At 41.7% G+C, this 25,349-nt stretch overlaps 1 protein-coding gene across 1 annotated transcript in view; it reads left to right on the forward strand.

Annotated features, from left to right (window-relative positions):
* LOC124803125 (ninein-like protein) overlaps nucleotides 1–25,349 on the forward strand; it is a 158,070-nt gene that overhangs the window by 61,396 nt on the left and 71,325 nt on the right. Inside the window, exon 10 of the mRNA XM_047264301.1 lies at nucleotides 2,805–2,956. Within this exon, the coding sequence (XP_047120257.1) occupies nucleotides 2,805–2,956 (152 nt within the window). The remainder of the gene's footprint in view (nucleotides 1–2,804; nucleotides 2,957–25,349) is intronic.

The raw sequence follows: 25,349 nt of genomic DNA on the forward strand, positions 1-25,349 counted from the left end.
TTTCCTGTTAGAGAGGTCACAGTACATAGCAGTTGACAAAAAGTCTTCGAGTAAAACAAAAGTGATTTCTGGCATTCCCCCTGGTAGTGTTATAGGCCCTTTGCTGTTCCTTAACTATGTAAACGATTTGGGAGACAATGTGAGCAGCTTTTTTCGGTTGTCTGCTGATGATGCTGTCGTTTATTGACTTATAAAGTCAGCAGTAGATCAAAACAGTTTAGAAAAGATATCTGAATGGTGCGAAAATTAGCAGTTGACCCTAAATAATGAAAAGTGTAAGGTCATCCACACGAGTGCTAAAATGAATTAAATACCTACGTATTACAATTACGAACAACTGAAATTGGAAGGAACACACAGAAAATGTTGTGGGGAAGCCTAACCAAAAACTGTGTTTTATTGGCAGTATACTTAGAAAATGTAACAGATCTACTAAGGAGACTGCCTACACTACACTTGTCCGTCCTCTTTTAGAGTACTGCTGCGTGGAGTGGGATTCTTACCAGATAAGACTGACGGAGTACATCAAGAAAGTTCAAAGAAGGGGAGCACATTTTGTATTATTGCAAAATATGGGAGAGAGTGTCACAGCAGTGATACAGGATTTGGGCTGGACATCGTAAAAAGAAAGACTTTTTTGTTGCAACGGAATCTTCTCACGAAATTCCAATCACCAACTTCCTCCTCCGAATGCGAAAATATTTTCTTGACACTGAACTACATAGGGAGACATGATCACCACAATAAAATAAGGGAAATCAGAGCCCGTACTGAAAGATATAGGAGTTCATTCATTCCGCGTGCTATACGAGATTGGAATAATAGAGAAATGTGGAGGTGGTTCGATGAACCCTCTGCCAGGCACTTAAATGTGATTTGTGGAGTATCCATGTAGATGTAGATGTAGAAAGATGTCCTTGAAAGGCTCGGCAAAAGGATGAATCGAGTAAGACCGGACATTGCAGACAAATGGATGCTGCATCATGACAATGCTCCATGTGACACAGCCACTTCGATCACTGAATCTTTGACCTCAAATGGCATTCCTGTTGTTCCACAGCCCCCCTTTTCACCTGATCCTGAGTCCTTGTGGCTTTTTGTCCCCCAATTGAAAAAGTCTTTAAAGGACGTCATTTCGGCTCTCTGGGGAGCATTCAAAACAATGTGACTGGCTTTCTAAAGGCCATAACAGTCGAAATCTTTCAGCAGCTGTTTTTGTGTTTAATTGGACACAGGTTACATAATTCCTGGTATCATGTGAAGGTGGTTTGTATGCTTAGCAATGACCTCCAATTAGAAAATGCCATGGCTGGTGGGGCAGACATCACCCACTGACTGCTGACGTAGTGTATAGAGTTGCATCTCCGCTGAGAGCCTAATGTATGTCCCACATAGCATATATTGCCACCACCAGACAGCAAACGTAATACATTGCTTGAATTCAGTGGTCCATTCAACACTTATAACTTAGTTTGGCTTTGATTCATTGATAAACATCTTCATAATCTAGATCCATGGCAAGAGCAGCATCTTGTCTTTCTTCAACATCTACTTCCAAATCTACTTCTCTCTTAGTTCTTATCAGCTCAAGGAGCTACTTTCCAAAATGTTGATCTCCATACATGCATTTCAAAAGTTGTTAAGCTTTTAAAACTGATGGTGCTGTCACAGGTATGTAATTGTTATATCTTAAGCATCCTTTTTGTACACTGCTATAAATTAATTTATATAGTGCTGTAGTTAAGAGACAGTTATTCATTGATGATGATCTAGATATTGGATATGAAATTTTACTCACCAGGCAGAGCCACATTACTGTGAAAGGATTTTCACCCAAATTTTAATTTACCTATAAAGAAAAGAATATTATAAAATAAAGCTCCAACTATAAAGTGTTATTACTCGACTGTTGCAAATTGACTGAAGCAAATAAAATTTAACTGGTTTTTCACTGTCCAATAAATAGCTCTGCTTTACACAAAAAGGTATAAGTCCATGTATTGGAAATATTTGATAGTAAAGCTCCCCTACAGGGAATAGTGACAACTTCATTTGAACAAAAAGATGTAAGCTTGTTTTGAAAACTTTTTTGTGTTTGGAGTAACATGCACAAATAGAAATAACATCCAGTCAAAAGGATGGAATTGTGTCCTGTTAAACTGTGGAAATTGGACTCGCACCCTTCTGCTCAAAGAAGAGCAAAAAAAATGGAAAGGATGTCTGAATTTCTGGGATGTGCTCATGGAAGGATGTAATACACATTAGATATAACTGAGAGATTTTTGACAACAGGAACTAGACCCAGTGTCGGATACACAGGGAAAATTTACGTGTTACAGAATATAGATGATATGCTGAGAATTTGGTGCAGACTTAAGAACAGAAATTGACTTAAGAAAAATTACGAATTGCATCATGCCCACAGACTGCAACACCTATTAGAGTTTATTCAATCTGTAACTCACACATGCAGATTATTTTTGCCTTTTAGGTACATACATGCAGACATTGAGGACCTTCTTTTAAAAGATTAATTGTTATTATTTCTCATGTTCATTTTGTTGCTTCTGCTTAATTTTTTTCAATCAGAATTAGTTTTTAACCCGTAGTTTGTGCCTTTAGTTTTTGCTATGACTGAAATGAATTACTCAATTTACTGCCCTTTTTTCTATGCATTTCAAAAGTCGTTAAGCTTTTAAAACTGATGGTATTGCCACTATGTAGTTGTCTTATCTTCTCCATTTAATAGATTGATAAACAAGTATGTATACCAATGCTTAAAGGTAGGTGATGTTTTATTTCAGATTAGTGAGCTGGAAGGAAGTCGAGACATGGTTGAGCCGCTTCTTGAACAAGTTGGGCAGCTTCAGACAGAAAATACTGAGCTGAGAGATCGCAATGATGAATTAAAAATGAAGATTGAAGCACTCACTGTACAGTTATCAAGGCTTGCTAGGTAGGTCGTGGTTCAATTACAATTTTTTTCTCTCCATGGTTCAATTACAATTTTTTTCTCTCAACATGATCTTACTTCATTTTGTTATCACTTGGGTATTAAAAATAAATAATGGTTATACCCAAAAGGGTTAATTTTTTAAAGTAGAGTCACAAAAATAATGACTGCTTGTGAGATGTACTCTACTTGGTTTAGAAAATCAACGGTTCCGAACAGTATAAGATTAGTGAGGCCTCTTAATGTGCATCCCAGACATGCCAGGATTCAAATATAGATATGTTGATGGCCAATACTTGCAGTGGATCTCTGTGTGTGTGAGCAGTTAATCAGATAGGGTAGTTCCATGCATATGGGTGCTGTCATCTGTGAGGGGATATCTGGACCAACTGCACATCTGAAAATGTTGCACATGTGGTTGCATTATCTCAGCTTGACATGTTCTGTGAAACAAAACATCTTTGCCTCGCTCTGTTGTATCAGCTTGGGGTTGGAGTGATCTTGCCCCTCTTTCCAATCATTCCAAACATATTCCTCTTTCCTCCATGATGACAGAGATAATCTTTCCAAAAGCTGGTATATTGTTTTTTGCTTCTAATATGTTTTTTTACCAGTACTGTAATTTTGACTCCTGGAGATGAGTACTGGTCAGCCAATATGCCTCTTTAAAATTTTTCAGGAAATTATTATTTTTTTATTCTTTTGATATAGTGAGAGATAGTACACAGTGAATGCATAAGAGGTAGTTAAAGTTGTCCTCATAAACTAAAAACTCTCAGAATCCAGGCTGTGGTGGTACAGTCACATAATATGAAGACTTGAAGATCATGTCATAAAAAGGGTCTTTCTATGGTTACAGATCCACAGGACTTGTGGCCTGTAATTGAAAAAGTACTGTGATGATTCTCCATTGACAAAAGATCCCAGATTATTCCTCCATTCAGATCTCCAGGAGGAGACTGCCAAGTGGGAGGTGACCATGAGGAAAAAATGGAATAACCAGTGATGGGATAACATTCTACAAGCCAGAGTACGTAAGGTCAGAAGTTTGAATGTAGTTAAAATAGAAGAAAGATTCAGGAGTGGAATTGAAAGTCAAGATGAAAGGATGTCCATGATATGATTCGCTGATGACATCGCTATCCTCAGTGATAGTGAAGAAAAATTGCAGGATCTGTTGAATGGAATGAGTAGTCTAATGAGTGCCGTATATGGATTCAGAGTAAATTGAATGAAAGGCAAATGTAATGAGAAGCAGCAGAAATGAGAACAATGAGAAATTTTACATCAGAATTGGGGATCACAAGTAGATGAAGTTACAGAATTCTGCTACTGCTGCAGCAAAATTACACATGATTGACAGAGCAGAGAGGACATAAAAAGCAGACTAGTGTTGGCAAAAAGGGCATTCCTGGTCAAGAGAAGTCTAGTAATGTGATGCATAGACCTTAATTTGAGGAAGAAGATTCTGTGAATGTATGTTCGGAGCATAGCATTGTATGATAGTGAAACATGGACAGTGTGAAAATTGAAACAGAAGAGAATCAAAGTGCTTAAGATATGGTGCTACAGAAGAATTTTCATAATTGGGTTATGTGGTAAGATAAGGAATATAGAGTTTCTCTGCAGTATCAGCAAAGGAAGAAACATATGAAAAACATTGCCAAAAAGAGGGGGTAGCCTGATAGAACATATGTTAAGGTATCAAGGTATAACCTCTATGGTGCTAGAGCATAAAAACTGTAGTGGAAGACAGAGATTTGAATGTATCCAACAAATAATTGAGGATATATAGTGCAAGTGCTTCTCTGAGATGAAGAGATTAGTGCAGGAGAGGAATTTGTGGCAGCTTGCATCAACCCAATCTGAAGCATAATGATTCAAAAAGTCTGTTGGTATATGATCTGGCTATTTTATATGTGGAATTTCTGTTTTACAATCTTTTAATTTTCTAGGAATGACTTTTCTTGGTTTATTGATCTATTCTTTTTATTTGTATTCTATGCTCTCCTTTGTTTAAATTGTTTGCGAAAAAGTCTCCCAAAAGATAGGTGTGTGACAAATTTTGTACTAGATGATGTGACTTACCAAACGAAAGCGCTGGCATGTCGATAGACGCACAAAAATACACACAAAATTCAAGCTTTCGCAACCAACGGTTGCTTTGTCAGGAAAGAGGGAAGGAGAGGGAAAGACGAAAGTATGTGGGTTTTAAGGGAGAGGGTAAGGTGTCATTCCAATCCCGGGAGCGGAAAGACTTACCTTAGGGGGAAAAAAGGACAGGTATACACTCGCGCGCGCGCACACACACATATCCATCCACACATACACAGACACAAAATGTCTGTTTTCGTTTGGTAAGTCACATCATCTTTGTTTTTAGATATATTTTTCCCACGTGGAATGTTTCCCTCTGTTATATTCAAATTTTGTACTAGAATTGAAGAAAATTGTTGTTTAGTATAGATACGATTCCACCATGCTACCAGAGTATAGACTTTCAATGAAAGAGAAGAAAAACTGCCACTAATGCGAGTGCAGGCTTCTACAGGAATGTCTCCACTTAAACTGATTAGAAAAACTCAAATAGCTCAAAAATATATTTAAATTTCAGTTGCATACAACTGGCAAATGTGTTAACATGTAACAAATTTTTCTGAATTTCTTTTTATGTTTACTCCATTATCTGAATGGAGATGCTGAATAGTAACAGTGGCACAAGGATAAGTTAGTCAAAAAGCTCAGCTTTTCCAGCTTTTCATTTATTTATCATTCTCATTATGTTAACTTGCAGATAGAATTGCTAGCATACTTCCTATACTTTCATTCAGTACTGTTCTATAACTGTGCAGCGAAGGTCAAAGAAGTATTTATTCTGCGGAAGTGTACTGTAAGAATACTGTGTAAAGTTGATAGCTGAACATCTTACAGAAGTCTCTCCAGGGATCTGTGGATTGTTACTTGTACATTCAGTACCTATATTCATTTATGATAAACAGTGCAGTTCATCATTACAATAATTGAAATAAAAATATGTGCAAGGTGACCCAAAACTCTATTAACAATTGAAATTGCACTAATTCACAGAATCATGTAGGTAGAGAGAGAAAACTTGACACATGTGCCCGAAATAACATGGGGTTTTATTGAAACCTAAACTAAGAGCAAAAACCATCCAACAAACAATGCTGGGCAGCAACACATCAGTGATGCTGCATTATAAAATTATAAAAATGAACTGTAGTGAGAGAGGGAACCATATGTGCCAGCAATTGTGGCAGGTTGATTTGTCAGAAAATGTGCTGTTAGTGAAGCTTTACTGCCAGAATGGAGAATCTGCAATCTGCTACTGCAGCTTTACAACCCTATCAGCATTAGAAGGGTATCTGAACAGGTAAAAGTTCTGTGACAAGTGTTGCTGTGAAGAAAATGATCATGAAGTTCGAAACCACTTGTTCTTTAGATTATCGGCCCTGTAATGGGCAATGAATCACAATTGCTACTGCTGCTCAGGCAGTTCAGGAACCAATGACGAGTTCCAGGTTCATCTATGGATGGTGAAATCAGCTCTCATGAAGTCACACGTTGCACTGGCATTCCATGCACTACTGCTTGGAGAATAATTAGGTGTACCCCAGTGCTAGTCATACAAAATCCAGCACCACCAAGAACTGTTAGCCACTGATTTTGTGACATGGAGAACATTTACAGTGTGGGCACTTCTAAAAATGGGGGAAGATGATGATTACCGTATTTACTCAAATCTACGCCGCACTCAAATCTAAGCCGCACCTGAAAAATGAGACTCGAAATCGAGGAAAAAAATTTTCCCGAATCTAAGCCGCACCTGAAATTTGAGACTCGAAATTCAAGGGGAGACAAAAGTTTTAGGCCACATCTCCAAATCGAAACAAAGTTGGTCCATTGTAATATGAGACACAATTTAGATCGAATGAATGACGATACAGCTACAGTAGTTTGGTTCGAGTCGTAAGCTTAGCAGTTACGCTTTGCCAGGTAGCCATTGCTATGCGTCAGGCGCTCCGTCCTTATTTATACGGGTACGATTCCTTTTTCACGTGCTTTGTCTGGTTTGAATTGATTGCTTATTTTTCTTTGATCTGATAAGTGCCGTTTTCTTTGTTATAGGTGTTTACGTCACTCTAAGCTGAAAATGCATTCTGATAGTGCGTATTTACGGCCTGTCGCCGCTCGCGGCATGGCTTCATTTTGTGTGTGCTATCGTCGCTTATAATATTTAAAAAAAAAAAAAAAAAAAAAAAAAAAAAAAAAAAAAAAAAAAAAAAAGAGAGAGAGAGAGAGGAATCGTCTCATTAGCGAAACAATGGCAAGAGACTGCTATTTGTTGTTACTTACACTGCTGCTTTCTTTGCTAATGATTAACAAGAACCAAATAATAGACTGCGTATGATAGATGTTCTGAACGATAGTTTAGCGAAAATTTTTCTCCGTTTGAAAATCTTTGCAGGTCCCTCTTTAGTACGTTACATTCTGCACAGAAATTAGAGTCATCTTAGATTTAAAAATGTAGTCAATTGCCATGCTTCATTTCTGACTGTATCACTATTAGGCATAAGAATTATACGAATATAAAGATGGCATGATATGTATATTCTTCCACGTTTGCTGTTGTCTCACTCTAGTTTCGTACTTTATTAGGCAGACAGGATTTAAATGTGGTAGCAGCAAACACGAAAGAATACATGGCAAAATGTTTATATTCGTACGGTATTATTCTTATGGTGAAAAGAATACTGCATGCGATTCACAATTCATAAAAGTTCTTATTAGCAACGATCTCTTGTCACAGGTAGGAAAAAATTCAGAACGTAGAGTTGGCCATATTGACAAACATCCCAAACAGTCTTGCCAGTCGGATTTTCGTAGTACAGTGAAATTCTGCTGCTACATTCGAAGATGAACAATACGGAATTTGTATTTACTTCGTTGGATAATGTACGAAAATGCAGTGGTCGAAACTCGGGGCGGAGAAAAAAGCTCGTCTTCCACCCTTTTTTTTTTAAATGACGCAGCGGTTTTGGTGCCAGTATTTCTTTGTGCCTACAAAGCATGCCTATGTAGCGCTACATATATTCGATGGCAGAAGTTAGTTGTGGCGGCACCCACCAACATTTTTCAGAACTTCTGCTTGCTTTGCATTCGATTCTAAGCCGCAGGCGGTTTTTTGGATTACAAAAACTGGAAAAAAAGTGCTGCTTAGATTCGAGTAAATACGGTAGTTGTCTAATGTGTTGTGGACCGATGAAGCCCATTTCACACTCTGAGTGTTTGTAAACACCCTCAACTGCAGAATCTGTGCTACAGGAAATACCAATGCTTGACAACAAAATCACAGTGTGATATGGATTTACCGCATCAGTTGTGATCGGACCCATTTCTTCAAGGAAATGCGGGATGCTGTTTTTCAAACTGTCAGTGTTATGGGTGTGATGTACGCTGATATATTACAGAATTGCTTCTTCCCTAGCTTGTCTGATAAACACCAGCTGGAAGTTATGACTTTTGTGCAGGATAGCACTCCACCCCATATTGTTACATGTGTGCAAGATCGCTTGGCGGGGATTGTTTGTAGAACCACAAGTCATTTCAAAGACATGTCAATTTTTACCTCTCTGTCTACACAAATTGTGAAGCATTTAATTCTCAAATGTTAACAGACTTCTGGGTTACCTATATGTTATGCATCACTATTTAGGTCTCAGAATGGAGTTTTACACTCTGGTGAAAAACTGTACATGTTGCTGGTAGACATCAGACAAAAAACTGAAAATCCACAGATATTCAAAAACAAAGTAAAAGAATACTTCTTTAGCCAACTCTTCTGCAATTTATTTGTGTTTTAATTAGTGTGGCTTTTTTAACTTTATCGCAGCGAAAGGTTTTAGGTTATATTCAGATTCATATATCTGAACCCAGGGATGTAAAATTTCCATAAATCTGTCATTTGAATGAAACAGATTTTGACTTTGCTAGTGCACAGACAGCTGATAGTGTGCTGTGTACAGCTGCATGACTGCTTGATTTGAAATATTGAAGAAAAGAACAGCAGTGGATTAGTTAAGGAGATTAACCAGTTTCAAAGTGGTGGTTTATCTCCGAACAGCCATATACATATGTAAGGTAATCCAGAAGTGATTTCAGTAATTGTCAGTGTGAGTAGAGTCCATGCACACATCACCATTCTGTTGCCCTATATCCAGCCAATCCTATGTCTGGACTGGTATGGTACTTCCTCTGTGTTTTACAGAGAACCATACCTGCATATTACTACAATGGGGTCACCACTTTCAAAGACATTTTAAAGGTATGGCTTCTCCTCACTCATCCCCCTTCCCCCTACTCCCATCCCCTCCCCTCCCCTCCCCTCCCCACCTCACCTCACCATTCTCTTACAGAAGGGAATCCATGCTCTCCTTCTCTCTGCATCTAGTGTATAGTGCAAGGTCAAATGTAACACAGTTTCTCAAAGTGTCCGCTGTCTGCACATTCAGTAACTCAGGAGGAACCTGGAAACTAGCCTAGTACTTACCAAAATGGATATGGAAAACCAACTAAACCCCATTGTCAGGCTGGTGAGCACACCGGCCCCCATCCTTAACTCCATTCGTCCCAATAGTACAAAAGAAGTTTGAGTCTAAAACTTTTTACATAATTAACGTTTACTATAGTAAATAGGCCAAGAGATGAGTACACCAAGCAGATTCAGAAGGATGTAGGTTGCAGTATGTACTGGGAGATGAAGAAGCTTGCGCAGGATAGAGTAGCATGGAGAGCTGCATCAAACCAGTCTCAGGACTGAAGACCGCAACAACAACAACAACAACATAGTAAGCAACAAGTAAAAGAAGAAATTGGTAATTTAAGGAAGTGGTTTCATTTTGGAACCGTAGGTCATACAGTTTTCAATGACGTATCGTTTCATATGATATATATGAAAGTAAATTTGCATTTTTCATAGACGCAATCCCACATCTTGAAATTTTCATAAACTCTTAATGCCTAAAACAAATTATAATCCTAAATAGCAAAAATGGGCCGCTAGTTTAATACATTGTATCAACACCACACAGTAGACTGCCCCGGTGGTTTCATTCCAAAACCACTCATAAAAGTGGCAGTACAAACTCAGTTACATTACATTAACTTTAGATATACTTACTTTCAGTGTCAATGATATCCTCAATATTATCAATATTTTTTAAAAAAATAAAGCTGAATGTTAAAATGTCCTAAAATCAAGTAGGACAATCTCTGCAACGACTGTTGCTTGGAATGCTATAAGTGATTGCTACAGTGCACTACATTCTCAGAAGTGCATCCATTAATGTGTCAGTCATGCAACATCATTGATGGTTTCATGCTAAAGGTATGAGTACTTTAGAGAAAAGGTAATAAAATGGTGGTTTCAGGCAGAAATCACTGGTGGTCAAAGTGGTAATCAGTGAGATGGATTCTGTGTGGGTCCAGCACACTTTTCAGTTCCCCGGAAGTGAGTGCTTCAATACATGTGGCTGTCTGAGCAAGTCTGTGAGTAGATTATGACTGGTCACAGTTTGTTGGCAGTATAGGATGGTTATAATTACACTTCACTACTTGAGGGGGCTCCCATGAAAAACAAGTGATCATAGAGTGATGAAACTGTGTGGAAACATTCATAAGGACATGGTGAAGAGGAAATAATGAATGAATCATTGAGAGAAACACACTTTAATTTCTACATGAGAGGGCAGCATTTGTTAATTGCATACCATGTTTATGTTCCAGGTTACAAACATTGCTCAATGTGACAACCATCTTATCCATCACAGGCTGGACATGCACTAGGGATACAATTTCACAATTGCTTGTGGCACTTTCCAAACAGTGGATCACAGAATGTTGTCATGACACAGCTTGTGCACTGCTTGAAGATCATACATTGCATCTAGCATTCTTAGCTGTAGCAATAGTAACTTCTTGAACCATTTGTGGCACAATTGGCTATCAACCTCTCCCAGGGGCAGTTCCCAAATTGCCAGTTAATGTGAACTTCCAAATCATGTTCTTCAACCTGAGTGCGGAAGGATGACCTCTCCATATTCCTTTAATTCGTCTATCCTCACAAAGATCAGCAGCACCATTGCTGTAGTTTTGGTACAGCATCTTTACGAGTAAAGCCCTGCTCACCTTGTCTAGATTGATGTCAGCTGTCTGCAGCTGTAATGCGCACTGATGTTTGTGTTTCAACACTACGTCGCCGTACCACTACCAGTACCCAACAGCAGGTTATAGCACTAACACTACTAATGACACAAATCCTGCATTGCATAGTCTGAACATCATTCCTAAAAAGTTTGTTACCCATATGGTAAATAGTTTTCCTTCTACAGTGGCTCTAGTAGTGAAAGTTTAACTATAATCACCCTGTATAATTTACAGAAGTAGTCTGTGGTGGGTGCTTCGACCTTTTAATGTATAAGCTACCTCGTGCCACATCCATGAAGGCTCTCTTTCATTGTAGGATCTATGGGAATGAATGAATAGATTCGGATGCTATAGATATGTTACAGCTTTTTATTCCATGCCCTAAGTTTCCAAAATCATTACCTGACATTTTCTTTCATTTTATTTCTATGATTATACTCCATAATTTGTCTCACTTTTGTTCACTTGTCAGTTGCTCATTCTGAGTTTCAAATTTCCCTGGTATTCAGTAATTTTCTCAATACCTGTGGTCACAGAATGTTACAGTTGAATGCTAAGTACAACAAATAACCATTACTGTCAAAATTACAGCATTTTAGTTGTTATTTAAATGGAATTAACATAATTTTGTGAGCATCTCTTGCTATATTTGTGACACTCGAAGACTCTTTAAGTGTTGGCAATGTTGGTATGGAAGTATTACCCTGAAGTGGTCAAGATCATCGACTACTGTGTTCATCATAGCTGTCAAAGAGATCACGTGCTAGTCACCAGAGGTGGTGATGTTCAGCATCAGAGGTTGCAACATTCCATGAAAGTGACACAGTGTTAGAACTTCCTGGCAGAGGCAGATCTTGACTATGCTAATCTAATGCAGAAAACTGCATTTCAAGTGCTTACAGAGTATCTTCTCCTCTGTTTTGTTTTTGTTAATAAAATTTTATTATTCCTGGTACATGAATGTTCATATTTCATATGTTGTTGTTGTTGTTGTTGAGTTGCCAAACATAATTAGTTTTGACAGTTAACACTTAGCCATGCCAACAATGATGACTCTGACATGACTTCACCTGTCATGAACAGCCTACAAAGACCATAAGAAGCAGTACAAACTCTTGAGTGATCAAAGAATTTTTTTGAAAACACAAGACTCAGAGCTTGCCGAAGGGAAATCTGTACCATGACTTGTGAAAATGCCTCTGTTGTGCAGGTGTAACAATCAGTTCAATCAAATTAGCTGAAGTCAAAAACATTATTACTCCTCCTCCTGTACAAGAATCCTATCACAAACTCAAATGGTTCAAATGGCTCTGAGCACTATGCAACTTAACTTCTGAGGTCATCAGTCACCTAGAACTTAGAACTAATTGAACCTAACTAATCTAAGGACATCACACACATCCATGCCCGAGGCAGGATTCGAACCTGCGACCGTAGCGGTCGCTCGGTTCCAGACTGCAGCGCCTAGAACCGCACGGCTATCACAAACTCAAGGCAAAATTGAGTCACAGACTTTTTGCCTCATAAAAAAAGTGCATGTGTTAAGTTATAACACAGGAAGATATCAAAGACAGAAAGCTGCCGCCATTATCTGAGAACACCTATGCAATAAGGATGCCATGGGAACTGTACCTGGCACCTTGTTACATACACTTTGGAATAACCATCTTCTGGCTCAGTCTAAAGCTACTATAGCGTCTCAGATGGAAATGCCATCAGATGTTCCGTCACAGATCTGGCTGACAGAATTCAAGATGCAATAATTCCATCATCAATCAAAGCAGTAGCAGTGCTGCACAACAGTGTTTTGTCATTGGCAGTGACACATGCAGTTTATGATTACCTCTCAGATAAGGTAAGTGCTGTAGCTAAACAGATAAGTGAACTGCTGTCTTGTTGCAGCTCCAACAGTGACAGAGGATGTTTTTGCAGATCACGTAGTAATTTCCTGATGAACTCATTGAGCCTTAGTGGCGCAGTGCAGCCACCTATTGTACGCTGGTCAGTGGATATTTGGAGACCAGGTGCACAAGTGCACTACCTTGCACCTACCTAAATGACAATGGCAGTCAAACATAGGCACATCCAGTTGCTGCTTGAAGTCTCAGTGTCTTTTTATTAGTGATCTAAAGATGGGCCAATAATTTCTTGTGGATGTTGGGCCAGACATGTGTATTTATTGATGTGCTATACTCTACAATTGCTGGCCACCAACTTTGTTCTGTCTTAATATATAGTAACTTAACGATAAACAGCATATTGAGCTGGACTTGGGACTGCACTGTGTCTTCGCCTGGAATTTCACCATTGCCAAAGTCACAGAACCCATAATTGAGGTTGACTTCGTGGTGCATTATTGTCTACTACCAGGTGTGACGAATGCAAGTCTCGTCAATAGCATCGTTGGACTTTCGACAGCTGGAGTCCATAGCAGTACAACAACACGCAGAGCCAAGCTCATGCAAATGATGAAAAGCAAGTTGTTGAGCTGCTTGAAAAGTTTCCCATCATAACACAACCACCAGGGCTCCAAGGGAGGTACATAACAACACCATACATTATACCAAAACGAATGATGGCCCACCAGTTTCATGTCATCCAAGATGTTTTGCTCCTGATCATCTTATTATTGCAAAAGCAGAATTTGAGTTTATGATCAGGGAAGGTAATATTTGCCCTACTAGCAGTCAATGATCGTGCCCAAGAAGTGTGGTGCATGACATCAGTGCTGTAATTTTTGTGCATATAAAGTAATGACATTTCAGACAGATACCCTGTGGCTGCCAGATATATTCTGAGAACAACCATAATCATGTCATTTGGCTTATTCAAGAGTATCTTCATGACATGTGGTTTATGCATGCTGTTTGGCATACCTCGATGACATCCTCATCTTTTCAACCATTGCAGAACAGCACCAGCAACACTTGGTGGACGTTTTGAAACAGTTACAATAGTTTGGCGTGTTGTTAAATACTGACAAGTGTGCTTTTGATAAACCACATATTAACTTCTTAGGATTTTGTCAGCAGGAACAGTGCAACCACCTGAGAAAATAAAAGCTATAATGAAGATTCCACAGCAAGAAACCATAAAAGAATTATGCCCTTTTTAGGAATGCTGAATTTTGTCCGGCTTCATCTGCCCTGCTGAGCTGAGTTGCAAGAACCACTGACTGCAGCTCTTTGTGAACATAATACTAAGGGGAATTCACTTGTCCAATGGACAGATGTGATGAGCTCTGCTTCTGAGGCAGCAAAGCAAAGCATAGCAAATGCTGCACCTCTGCATTGGATACACATCTTCAATGTCAGTACAGTAAGGTTTTCCATGTACATGTGCCTGTTGGAGATTATCCAGATACAATAACATGTTTCTTACATGTGCACATTGACTTAGTAGGCCCACCTCCACCATCAATGGTTAGCACTATTTATTAAATGCAATTGATTGCTTCACTCATTGGCCATGAGCTATTTCCTTACCTTTGTATCAAATTGGGTTTTGCACTTCAGGTGTCCGCTGCACACAAGCACAGATTGTGGCCGGCAATTCGAGTCGGAGTTACTTATTCAACTTAGTAAATTCTGTGGCGCATTCCATCACAGAACAACCAGCTATCACCCAGCGAGAAATGGCATGGTCGAAAGTTGGCACTATTCTTTAAAGACTGCACTGATGTGTCTACATACTCATTGGACAGCTGCCTTACCCATGGTCTTGCTTGGGCTTCGCACTGCGTGCAAACCAAACTTGGATTCATCACCAGCAGAGCATGTGTATGGCGAAGAACTTCATCTGCCTGGCAAGTTCATTGACCCATGTTCTGTACAGCTACCTGACCACAACCACTCAGACTTCGTTTGATGTCTTAGGGAACATATTTGCATGCATTCACCCTCGTGGCATGGAACGACACCTACCTACATGCATCGTGACTTGCAAACAGGCACACATGTCATGTTACAAGTAGACAGTGTCAAACCATCAATACAACCCCCATGAAAAGGCCCATATCAAGTCATCGAAACAGGAGTACCTGCATTCTCAGCTGACAGAGTGAAACCTGCATACATCCCTCTGTGAGTCCGGGGCTTACAATAGGCCCGAGTTATTCCTGCCTGTCATAAGAGGTGACTAAAAGGAGTCTCCCACCTTTTGGCACTACAAGTTCAGGTCTCGTTTTATGGTTTGACCTCCCACTTTCCAAATTCTGGAGAAGTGCGGGACATTTGGAGAAGGACGCCTTCGTGGTGACCAGTTATCCATAGTGCAATTAGATTCAATCTCGTGCACCTCTTCTTATCATGGCTTTGCATCCCCATCTGCAATTCAAGTATTTGGGTGAGGATACCTTCTGGGGCATGTCATCTTCTTCCATTGTCTCCTGTCCTCATGCACCCCCATGACAAAATTGGATTTTTCGGCACCCAACATCCAGCACAGTAGACAGTCCATTGTGGTGGAGCCATCATGTACCCATTTGGTGGTAGCCCCCTGACAACACAGGGATCACACTGCTGATGCCTGAGCTTTAAACTCTTCACATATGACAAGAAGTAGATGCCTGACTTGTTGGAGCATCAGGACTCCCGCCAAAGGACATTGTGCCAGGTGGCCTTTGCTGTGGCTGGGTGGTGCCCATGGGGAGAACCCCTGATCGGAGTAGGTGGCATCAGGGCAGATGACCCGCAGTGAAGTGAACCAAGTTATGTTTTGCTGGGGACCGAATGGCCCCAGCAGTCTCTAAGAAAGGAAAGGTTGATTTCAATGCTGACAGGTATGACCCTTAATTGTTCTCCTCCCTAGCAACACCTTGGTAGGAACGTAGGGCTTCAGAATAACAGGATCCATATTCGCCTCCTTACTTAGTGTGCAGCAGAATTGATGGGTACTCCTTTCTGGATACGAAGCCTCTATTTTTCGTTGAGCACCTGGAGGATAAGTTTGGGGAAGTGACAACACTGTCCAAAATGCGCAATGGGTCGGTTTTTATTCAGATGGCATCCCCAACCCAGCCCTGGGTGTTACTTGTCTGTGACAAGTTGGGTAATTTTCCTGTTTGGTCACTCCCCATAAAAGCCTCAACATGATGCAGAGAACTATTTTTCATCGCCACCTCTTGTCGTTGTCCGACAAAGAGCTACGTGCCAATTTAGAATGGTGTGGTGTTCATTACATCTGGCACATTTACGGGGAATCCAGAGACAATTGTTTTTGCTACCGGTGCCTTTGTCTTGGCCTTTGAGGGTGATTCGTTACCTGAAAAGGCCATGGTGATAGTGTACTGATGTGACGTCAAACCTTACGTCCCTCACCCTATGTGGTGCTTTAAGTGCTGGAAATTTGGGCACATGTCCTTCCAGTGCCACATGTTGAGATTTTGGACGTTCGCTGCATCCGAATACTCCATGTGTGCCTCCTCCCATCTGTGTGAATTGTAGAGTGCACCGCGCCCCCTCCCCGCTGGACTGCCCGGTACTCCAAAAGGAGCGGAAAATTATGGAGTACAGAACCCTGGGCAGGCTGCCTTACCCTGGGGCTAAACTCAAATATGAAAAGCTAAACCCTGTTCGGGAATGCTCTCTTCCTAAGCTACCGCCACGACGGCGTCACCTTCAATGGCGCCGTTATGCCCATTATCTAATGTAGCTCCAGTGGGCCCTCAGGACCGCCCACCTTCCTGCCCCTCCAGTTGGCTGCGGTCACATCTTCTTCTGTTGCTCCCCAGGCTTCTACTTTGAGAGCCACTGGCTGCTGGTCAAAGGGCTTGAGGGTCTCCCTCTGTCCCTGAAGCTACTTGTGAGAAGCCCTCCCTGCAAGCCCCTAAGGAGTGGCGAGAGGCCAAAACTTCAAAGAAGAAGTCCATTAAGGAATGGGAGCATCCAGTGCCCCTCACACCAAAAATCCCCCATGGCTCTGCGTCCAAGGACGAGGTGGAAATTCTGGCATTCCTGAGGACCTAGATGTTACCGATGCCTTGGATGCAATGGTACTGGATGCAAACATTCAACCAGTGGTGACAGGTGATGCTGAGGCCTAATTTACCTCCTTGGTCACTTCATGCCACCCCAGATGACAAAGTGTCAATTCTCCAGTAGAACTGTGGAGGTTATTTTTCACATCTAGCTGAGTTATGTCAGCTTTTAACCAGTATGCCCGCTTTTTGCATTGCCCTTCAGGAAACCTGGTTTCTCACAATGCGGACCCCCACTCTTTGTGGCTATCAGGTATACTACAAAAACTGTCCTGCCTGTGACAGACCGTCAGGTGGAGTATGCATCTTCATCCTTCCCTCTGTCTGTAGCAAACCTGTGCCCCTTCAAACACATGTAGAAGCTGTGGCTGTCAGGTTGTGGACAAGGCAGGAAATTACCATCTGTAACATCTACCTCCCTCCAGATGGTGACACACTGCACCATTTCTTGGCTGCACCCATTTCGCAATTCCCCCCACCTTTTCTCCTTAAGGGTGATTTTAATGCCCGTAACCCTTTCTGGGGTGGAACCAAGGTCACTGCCCATGGCAAAGATGTTGAAGACCTACTAACTCAACTCAACCTTTGCCTACTAAATACAGGTGCCCCACACATTTCAGTGTAGCACATGGCACATATTTGGCCATTGATCTCTCGGTTTGCATTCCTGGCCTTCTCCCATCTGTCCCCTGGAGAGCACGTGATGACTTGTATGGTAGTGACCACTTTCCACTCTTCTTGTCCCTACTCCAGCATCCTTCATCTAGAAGCTTGCCCAGGTGGGCTCTTTCCAAGACTAACTGGGACACTTTCACCTCCGCTACCACCATTGAATCTCCGTTGTATGCCACCATCAGTGAGGTAATTCACACCATTGCTAATACCATTATTGTCACAGCTGAATCGTCACTCCCTTGTTCCTCCAGTTGCCCCCGACAGAAGTCAGTGCCTTGGTGGTTACTGGAAATCACTGCGGCCATTAGGGACCACAGGTAGATCCTCCAACACCATAAGTGCCACCCCTCCCTGGAGAACCTTATTGCCTTCATACGGCTCTGTGCCCAGGTTTGCCTCCTCATCAAACGAAGGAAGCAGGAATGTTGAGAACGCTTTGTTCCCACCATTGAAACATGAACCTACCCCTCCTATGTGTGGACCAAGCTTCGCCGACTTTACAGCTATCAGACCCCTACAGGTGTATCCAAAATTTCCACAAATGGAGCTGTATCTGACAATCGAGACGTAATTGCAGTGTGTCTTGCTGAGCATTATGCTCGCATCTCTGCATCAGAGAATTACCATCCCACCTTTCATCTCCTCAAACAGAGGGTGGTACGACAACACCTATCTTTTGCCCCACATTGTCGTGAGCCTTATAGTGCTCCTGACACACCCCTGGCCCAGACCACATCCATTCGCAAATGCTGAAACATCTGTCAGTGGATACCCAATGCCACCACTTTGCCGTCTTCAAGCGAATCTGGAACGATGACAGATTTCCATCGCAGTAGTGGGAAAGTATCATCATTTCAGTGCTAAAGTCCAGGAAGAACCCACTAGATGTTGATAGCTATTGTCCTATCAGCCTCACCAACATTCTGTACAAGCTGCTTGAATATATGGTGAACCATCCGTTGTGTTGGCTCCTTGAATCTCGGGGCCTTCTGGCTCCATCCCAGTGTGGTTTTCGCCAAAGATGCTCCACCATCAACAACTTGGTGCATCTGGAGTCTGCCATTCGATTGGCCTTTTCCCAGCGACAATACCTTATTGATGTCTTTTTCGACCCGACAAGGGCCTATGATACCACTTGGTGACACCACATCCTCACTATTCTGCATGAGTGGGGGTTCTGGGGCCTGCTCCCGATTTTTATATGGAACTTTTTGTCACTCAGTACTTTCAGAGTTTGCATCGGTGCTTCCCACAGTGCACCCCATATGCAAGAGAAAGGGGTCTCGCAGGGCAGAGTGTCCCACTCTTTTCAGTTGCTGTCAATTGTCTCACATTAGCAGTAGGATCATCAATATCTCCCCTCCTATACGCTGATGATTTTTGTATTTCCTTCTGCTCCTCTTCTATTGTTGCGTCTGAACACTGGCTGCAGGGAGCTATACAGAAGGCGCAGTCATGGGCCCTCAGTCACAGCTTTCAGTTTTCGGCTGCCAAAATTTGTGTAATGCACTTCTCTCATTGTCGTACCATCCAGCCCCATCCAGAACTTTACCTCAACGACCAACTTCTAGATGTAATGGAGACTTACCACTTTTTGGGACTGGTCTTCAATGCCCGCTTAACTTGGCTTCCCCTCTTCATCAGCTTAAGGACAAGTGATGGCAACACCTTAATATTATTTGATGCCTGAGCCATATCGATGGGGATGCGGATTGTCCTAGACTGCTGCAGCTGTACAAAGCCCTCGTACAGTCCCATATTGATTATGGGGGCGTTGTGTGTGGTTCAGCATTGCCCTCTGCACTGCGTCTGCTGGACCCTATCCACCACTGTGGAGTTCGTCTCACGACAGGAGTCTTTCAAACGAACCCTGTTAATAGCCTCTGTGTGGAAACTGGCATTCCTCAATCGCAGCTGTGGTGGCAGCTATTGCTTGCAATTTATACCACCCACAATCATAGTTTGCTTCACCATCCAAATTAGTGTCTCCATTTTGCTAACACAGCGATCCATCTCCCGCAACAGCAGCCCAGAACTGGAAATCCCTTCGCTGTTCGTGTCCGATCACTTCCTAGTGAACTCAATGCTTTCCCCTTAGCACCTTTCCTGGGGGTCCACTTCCGTACACCTCCATGGTCCATAACTCGGCTACAGCTTTGGCTGGACCTATTGCAAATCCCCAAAGGCTCAGTTCCACCTGAGGCCCTCTGCCGGCAATTGCTCTGTCTTCTCAGTGAGTTTGAGGGCTAAGAAATAATCTACACAATTGGGTCAATGGTCGACGGTCTTGTTGGCTTTGCTTTCGTCCACCGTTGGCCATACTGAACAGTGCTCCTTGCCAGATGGCTGCAGTGTTTTCAGTGCAGAGTTGGTGCCATCTGTCATGCTCTTGAGCATATCTGCACCTGCTCTGGTGAGTCCAGCATCATCTGTAGTGACTCCTTAAGGGGACATGCTCGTGAAAATGACCAAAAATTTGAAAAAAAAATTCTTGGTCTATAGAAAAGAGCATTTCATGCTGATTTCAAAAATGTATAGTTTATGGGGATTATCATTTTCCGTTCATCCTAAAATTGAGGTTGAATGTAGTGTTGCACAGGAGCCATGCCCATCTGTCAGTTTGAAATGCATCAGAATACATGATGCATTATTTTATTCTTCTGTTTTCTCTGTCGTTAGTTACGGATCGTTAACACAGTTGTATTCTAGAAGGCACTGACTTCCGAAACCAAACTACAGGCATGTCTCTTTTGTTTCTGTTTGTGTGTGTATGTGTATGTGTGTGTTTCCTGTGTTACAAATGCCGAGATTAAAGAAATTTAGCCCCAAATGAAAGTTTTGCGCCAACCAGTTCCAAACACAGCCGACTAATACGCATCAGTTGCTTCAAAAGTGGCCCACGGAAACTGTGTCTGCAGGCAGTGAATGTAATAAGGACAAGCCTAGTAGTATTATGAGCAGCAATAACAACGGAAATGTTATTGTGAACTTAAATATGCTGTCAAGACTTTTGAAGAGTGCTGTGAAATGTTAGTACTGCAATTGTGAAGATAGTATTGACATTTCTGAGGATATTTCAGCAAGGAAGGGTCTTTCAAGTTGGTTAGTGATTGCCTGTAACTCGTGTAAGAGGCACAGTGATACTATGACATTGCCAGTAACTGAGAGTTGACATTACATTGTAAATATTCAGCTTTGTATTGGAAGGGGAAGGAGAGCTGCCCGAACTTTTTGTGCAGTGATGGATTTGCTTCCACCTCCACTGAGGTTTGACGGATACAATAAATTAATACACAATGCTTTTTGTGGAGTAAGTGAACATTCAATGAAAAGAGCAGCAGAAGAAGCAGTAGCCTTGTCTGAGAATACAGACATTGTAGCAGCATTTTATGGATCTTGGCAGAAGAAAGGTCATACTTCTCTGAATGGGGTTGTAACTGCCACATTTATTGAAACTGGTAAGATACTAGATTATGAATGTCTAACAAAGCTCTGCCAGGGTTGTTCCAGTAAATTTATTGGCACCCATGTTTGTGAAAAGAACTGTGATGGGCCAAGTGGAAACATGGAAATGAAGGGAGTTCTAAACATTTTTAGAAGATCAGAGGTCAGCCGTGGTGTGAGGTATGTAGGCTACCTTTGGGATGGAGACTGTAAAGGACTCACTACTGTTGTTAATGACAGACCATATGGGAACCCTCTGATAGAAAAACTTGAATGTGTTGGCCATGTACAAAAAAGAATGTGAGCTCAGCTGAGAAAATTATGTAACGACTTCAGTGGAAAAAAACTGTCAGACATAAAACACGCAAGTGGACCCAGGTCACCGTACAAAAATTGAAATTGATTCTTTGACTCAATATTATGGACCAGCAATAAGGAGAAATGTAGGAGATTTTGAGAACACGAGACAAGCTGTTTGGGCAACATGGTTTCATAGTGTGTCAACAGATGAAACTCCACAGCATGGTTTGTGTCCAAAAGGGGAAGATTCGTGGTGCGAGTACTGGTTGAGCAATGCTGCAGGCATACAATATACCCACAAGCATTTCTTACCACTTGTAACGTATGCAATTAGCCCTATATATAGGGATCTGGTAACTAAAACTCTACGTAGGGAATGTATGCAAGGTCTCTCTTAGAATGCAAATGAAAGCTTCAACAGCTGTATATGGGAGAGAATACCCAAAACTGTATTTGTTGGGAAGACAGCGCTGAAAATTGGTGTACTGGGTGCAATAACAACATTCAGTGATGGTGCAATTTCAAGAATCAATGTCATGAAGAAATTTAACATCCAGATGGAAAGGAATATGGCTTCAGCTCTAACTGCTATTGATAAGTGGTGGGTAGCCAAAGCAGAGACAGCTGTAGGAGCTGCTGCCAAGGAGTAAAGGATAAAGAAAAGAATGAAGAGAGAGAGCGAGTCTGAACAATAAGGAAACAGGAGGACAACTGGAGTATGCAGCTGGAATGTTCTAAACGAGTATAGTGGTAAGTTAATAAATCTTTAAATCTTCTTTTGCAATTTACTGAAAACTCGAATTTGCGTTATTCAGGTACATTTTTCTCCTTAATGACTGAAGTTAAACTCACAAAAATTGGTACAGATATTTAGAATGACCTCCTCTACCTCCCTTGCCTACTATTCCCTGAAAAATTTATAACGTGATGACATCAGTGATAATTGAGCTACATTTTTAAATATTTTTGTTGTAATAAAATAAATTGCTTGTCTTTTTCACAGATCAGCATCAGGGAAGGAAACTGGAGGCATAAAACACTAATGTGAATCTGTACTCTGACTCTCTTTCCAAGCTGTGCAGTCAGTGGTTCCAAAGAAAATGGTACCGCAGTGAAATAGTGTTCCTTTTTTATACTATTATAAATATTGTTGTAGGTACCAAAGTATAATAAATATCTCAATGGTTTTTTGCGAATTGCTTTGACTAATGACCCTAATTGTGTGTAATAATTTCGAGCTATCTCTCATTTGTAGATCAGTTGCACTATGAGGGTGAAGATAATGCTAAAAATGCAGCCCGTTGAGGGGCGTGTCCCCTTAAGTAGCCTACAAGCTCTCAACCAGTGCTTCCGTAGACAGCCTTTGGTAGAGACTATCCAGGAGTCTCTTTATGCTCTCTGCGACAGTGGACTTTCAGTGACCTTCATTTAGACCCCAGGACATGTCGGGATACTGGGCAATGAACTTACTGACCGCCTGGCCAAACAGGCTACCAGTAAACCATCTCTGGAAATTGGTCTGCTGGAGACAGATTTGCAATCGGTCTTCTGCCGCAGAGTTTTCGCGATCTGGGATACTGAATGGCTCACATTGAGTTCATGAAATAAGTTCCGTGTTATCAAGGAGACAACAATTGTGTAGCAGTCCTCCATGCAAACCACTCGCAGGGAATCTGTTATCCTTTGGCAGCTTCACATCGGCCATAAGTGACAAACACATGATCACCTCCTCCGTCAAGAGGACTCAGCTCAGTGTCACTGTGTCTCTCCCTTATGACTGTCATCCACACCTTGTCAGACTGCTCAGTTTTAACCGCTCTGTGGCAGATTTTTAACCTTTCCAGCATGCTACCTACAGTGTTTGGTGACAATGCCTCAACAGCAGATTTAGTTTTACATTGTATTCATGAGGGGTCTTTTTTTATCGTACCAGAGTGGGCGTCTGGTCTTCTCTCAGAGGCGTCCACCCTCCCTCCATTTTAGCTCTCTGTCTCTTTCTTTGCATTTGTTTGTCTTGGTTTTTCTCTTTTCCCTACATGTGTTCATCTCGCCTTGTCTTTTTGGGATGGACATTTTTGTGTGTTTCAGAGTGGCTGACTCATCCTCTTTTATTCTTGTGATTGGCCAGCCCAGACCATCTGCTCTATGGTTTTAATACAGGGTGTTTCAAAAATGACCGGTATATTTGAAACGGCAATAAAAACTAAACGAACAGCGATAGAAATACACTGTTTGTTGCAATATGCTTGGGACAACAGTACATTTTCAGGCAGACAAACTTTCGAAATTACAGTAGTTACAATTTTCAACAACAGATGGCGCTGCGGTCTGGGAAACTCTATAGTACGATATTTTCCACATATCCACCATGCGTAGCAATAATATGGCGTAGTCTCTGAATGAAATTACCCGAAACCTTTGACAACGTGTCTGGCGGAATGGCTTCACATGCAGATGAGATGTACTGCTTCAGCTGTTCAATTGTTTCTGGATTCAGGCGGTACACCTGGTCTTTCAAGTGTCCCCACAGAAAGAAGTCACAGGGGTTCATGTCTGGCGAATAGGGAGGCCAATCCACGCTGCCTCCTGTATGTTTCGGATAGCCCAAAGCAATCACACGATCATCGAAATATTCATTCAGGAAATTAAAGACGTCGGCCGTGCGATGTGGCCGGGCACCATCTTGCATAAACCACGAGGTGTTCGCAGTATCGTCTAAGGCAATTTGTACCGCCACAAATTCACGAAGAATGTCCAGATAGCGTGATGCAGTAATCGTTTCGGATCTGAAAAATGGGCCAATGATTCCTTTGGAAGAAATGGCGGCCCAGACCAGTACTTTTTGAGGATGCAGGGACGATGGGACTGCAACATGGGGCTTTTCGGTTCCCCATATGCGCCAGTTCTGTTTATTGACGAAGCCGTCCAGGTAAAACTAAGCTTCGTCAGTAAACCAAATGCTGCCCACATGCATATCGCCGTCATCAATCCTGTGCACTATATCGTTAGCGAATGTGTCTCGTGCAGCAATGGTAGCGGCGCTGAGGGGTTGCTGCGTTTGAATTTTGTAAGGATAGAGGTGTAAACTCTGGCGCATGAGACGATACGTGGACGTTGGCGTCATTTGGACCGCAGCTGCAACATGGCGAACGGAAACCCGAGGCCGCTGTTGGATCACCTGCTGCACTAGCTGCGCGTTGCCCTCTGTGGTTGCCGTACGCGGTCGCCCTACCTTTCCAGCACGTTCATCCGTCACGTTCCCAGTCCGTTGAAATTTTTCAAACAGATCCTTTATTGTATCGCTTTTCGGTCCTTTGGTTACATTAAACCTCCGTTGAATACTTCGTCTTGTTGCAACAACACTGTGTTCTAGGCGGTGGAATTCCAACACCAGAAAAATCCTCTGTTCTAAGGAATAAACCATGTTGTCTACAGCACACTTGCACGTTGTGAACAGCACACGCTTACAGCAGAAAGACGACGTACAGAATGGCGCACCCACAGACTGCGTTGTCTTCTATATCTTTCACATCACTTGCAGCGCCATCTGTTGTTGAAAATTGTAACTACTGTATTTTCGAAAGTTTGTCCGCCTGAAAATGTACTGTTGTCCCAAGCATATTGCAACAAACGGTGTATTTCTATCGCTGCTCGTTTAGTTTTTATTGCCGTTTCAAATATACCGGTCATTTTTTAAACACCCTGTACCTTCCTTCCTTGTGGTGTACCTTTTTCCTGTTTTGTTCATTTCTTTTGTTTTCTCTTTCGGTGTGG

The sequence above is a fragment of the Schistocerca piceifrons genome, chromosome 6, assembly GCF_021461385.2.
Source record: "Schistocerca piceifrons isolate TAMUIC-IGC-003096 chromosome 6, iqSchPice1.1, whole genome shotgun sequence".
NCBI lineage: Eukaryota > Metazoa > Arthropoda > Insecta > Orthoptera > Acrididae > Schistocerca > Schistocerca piceifrons.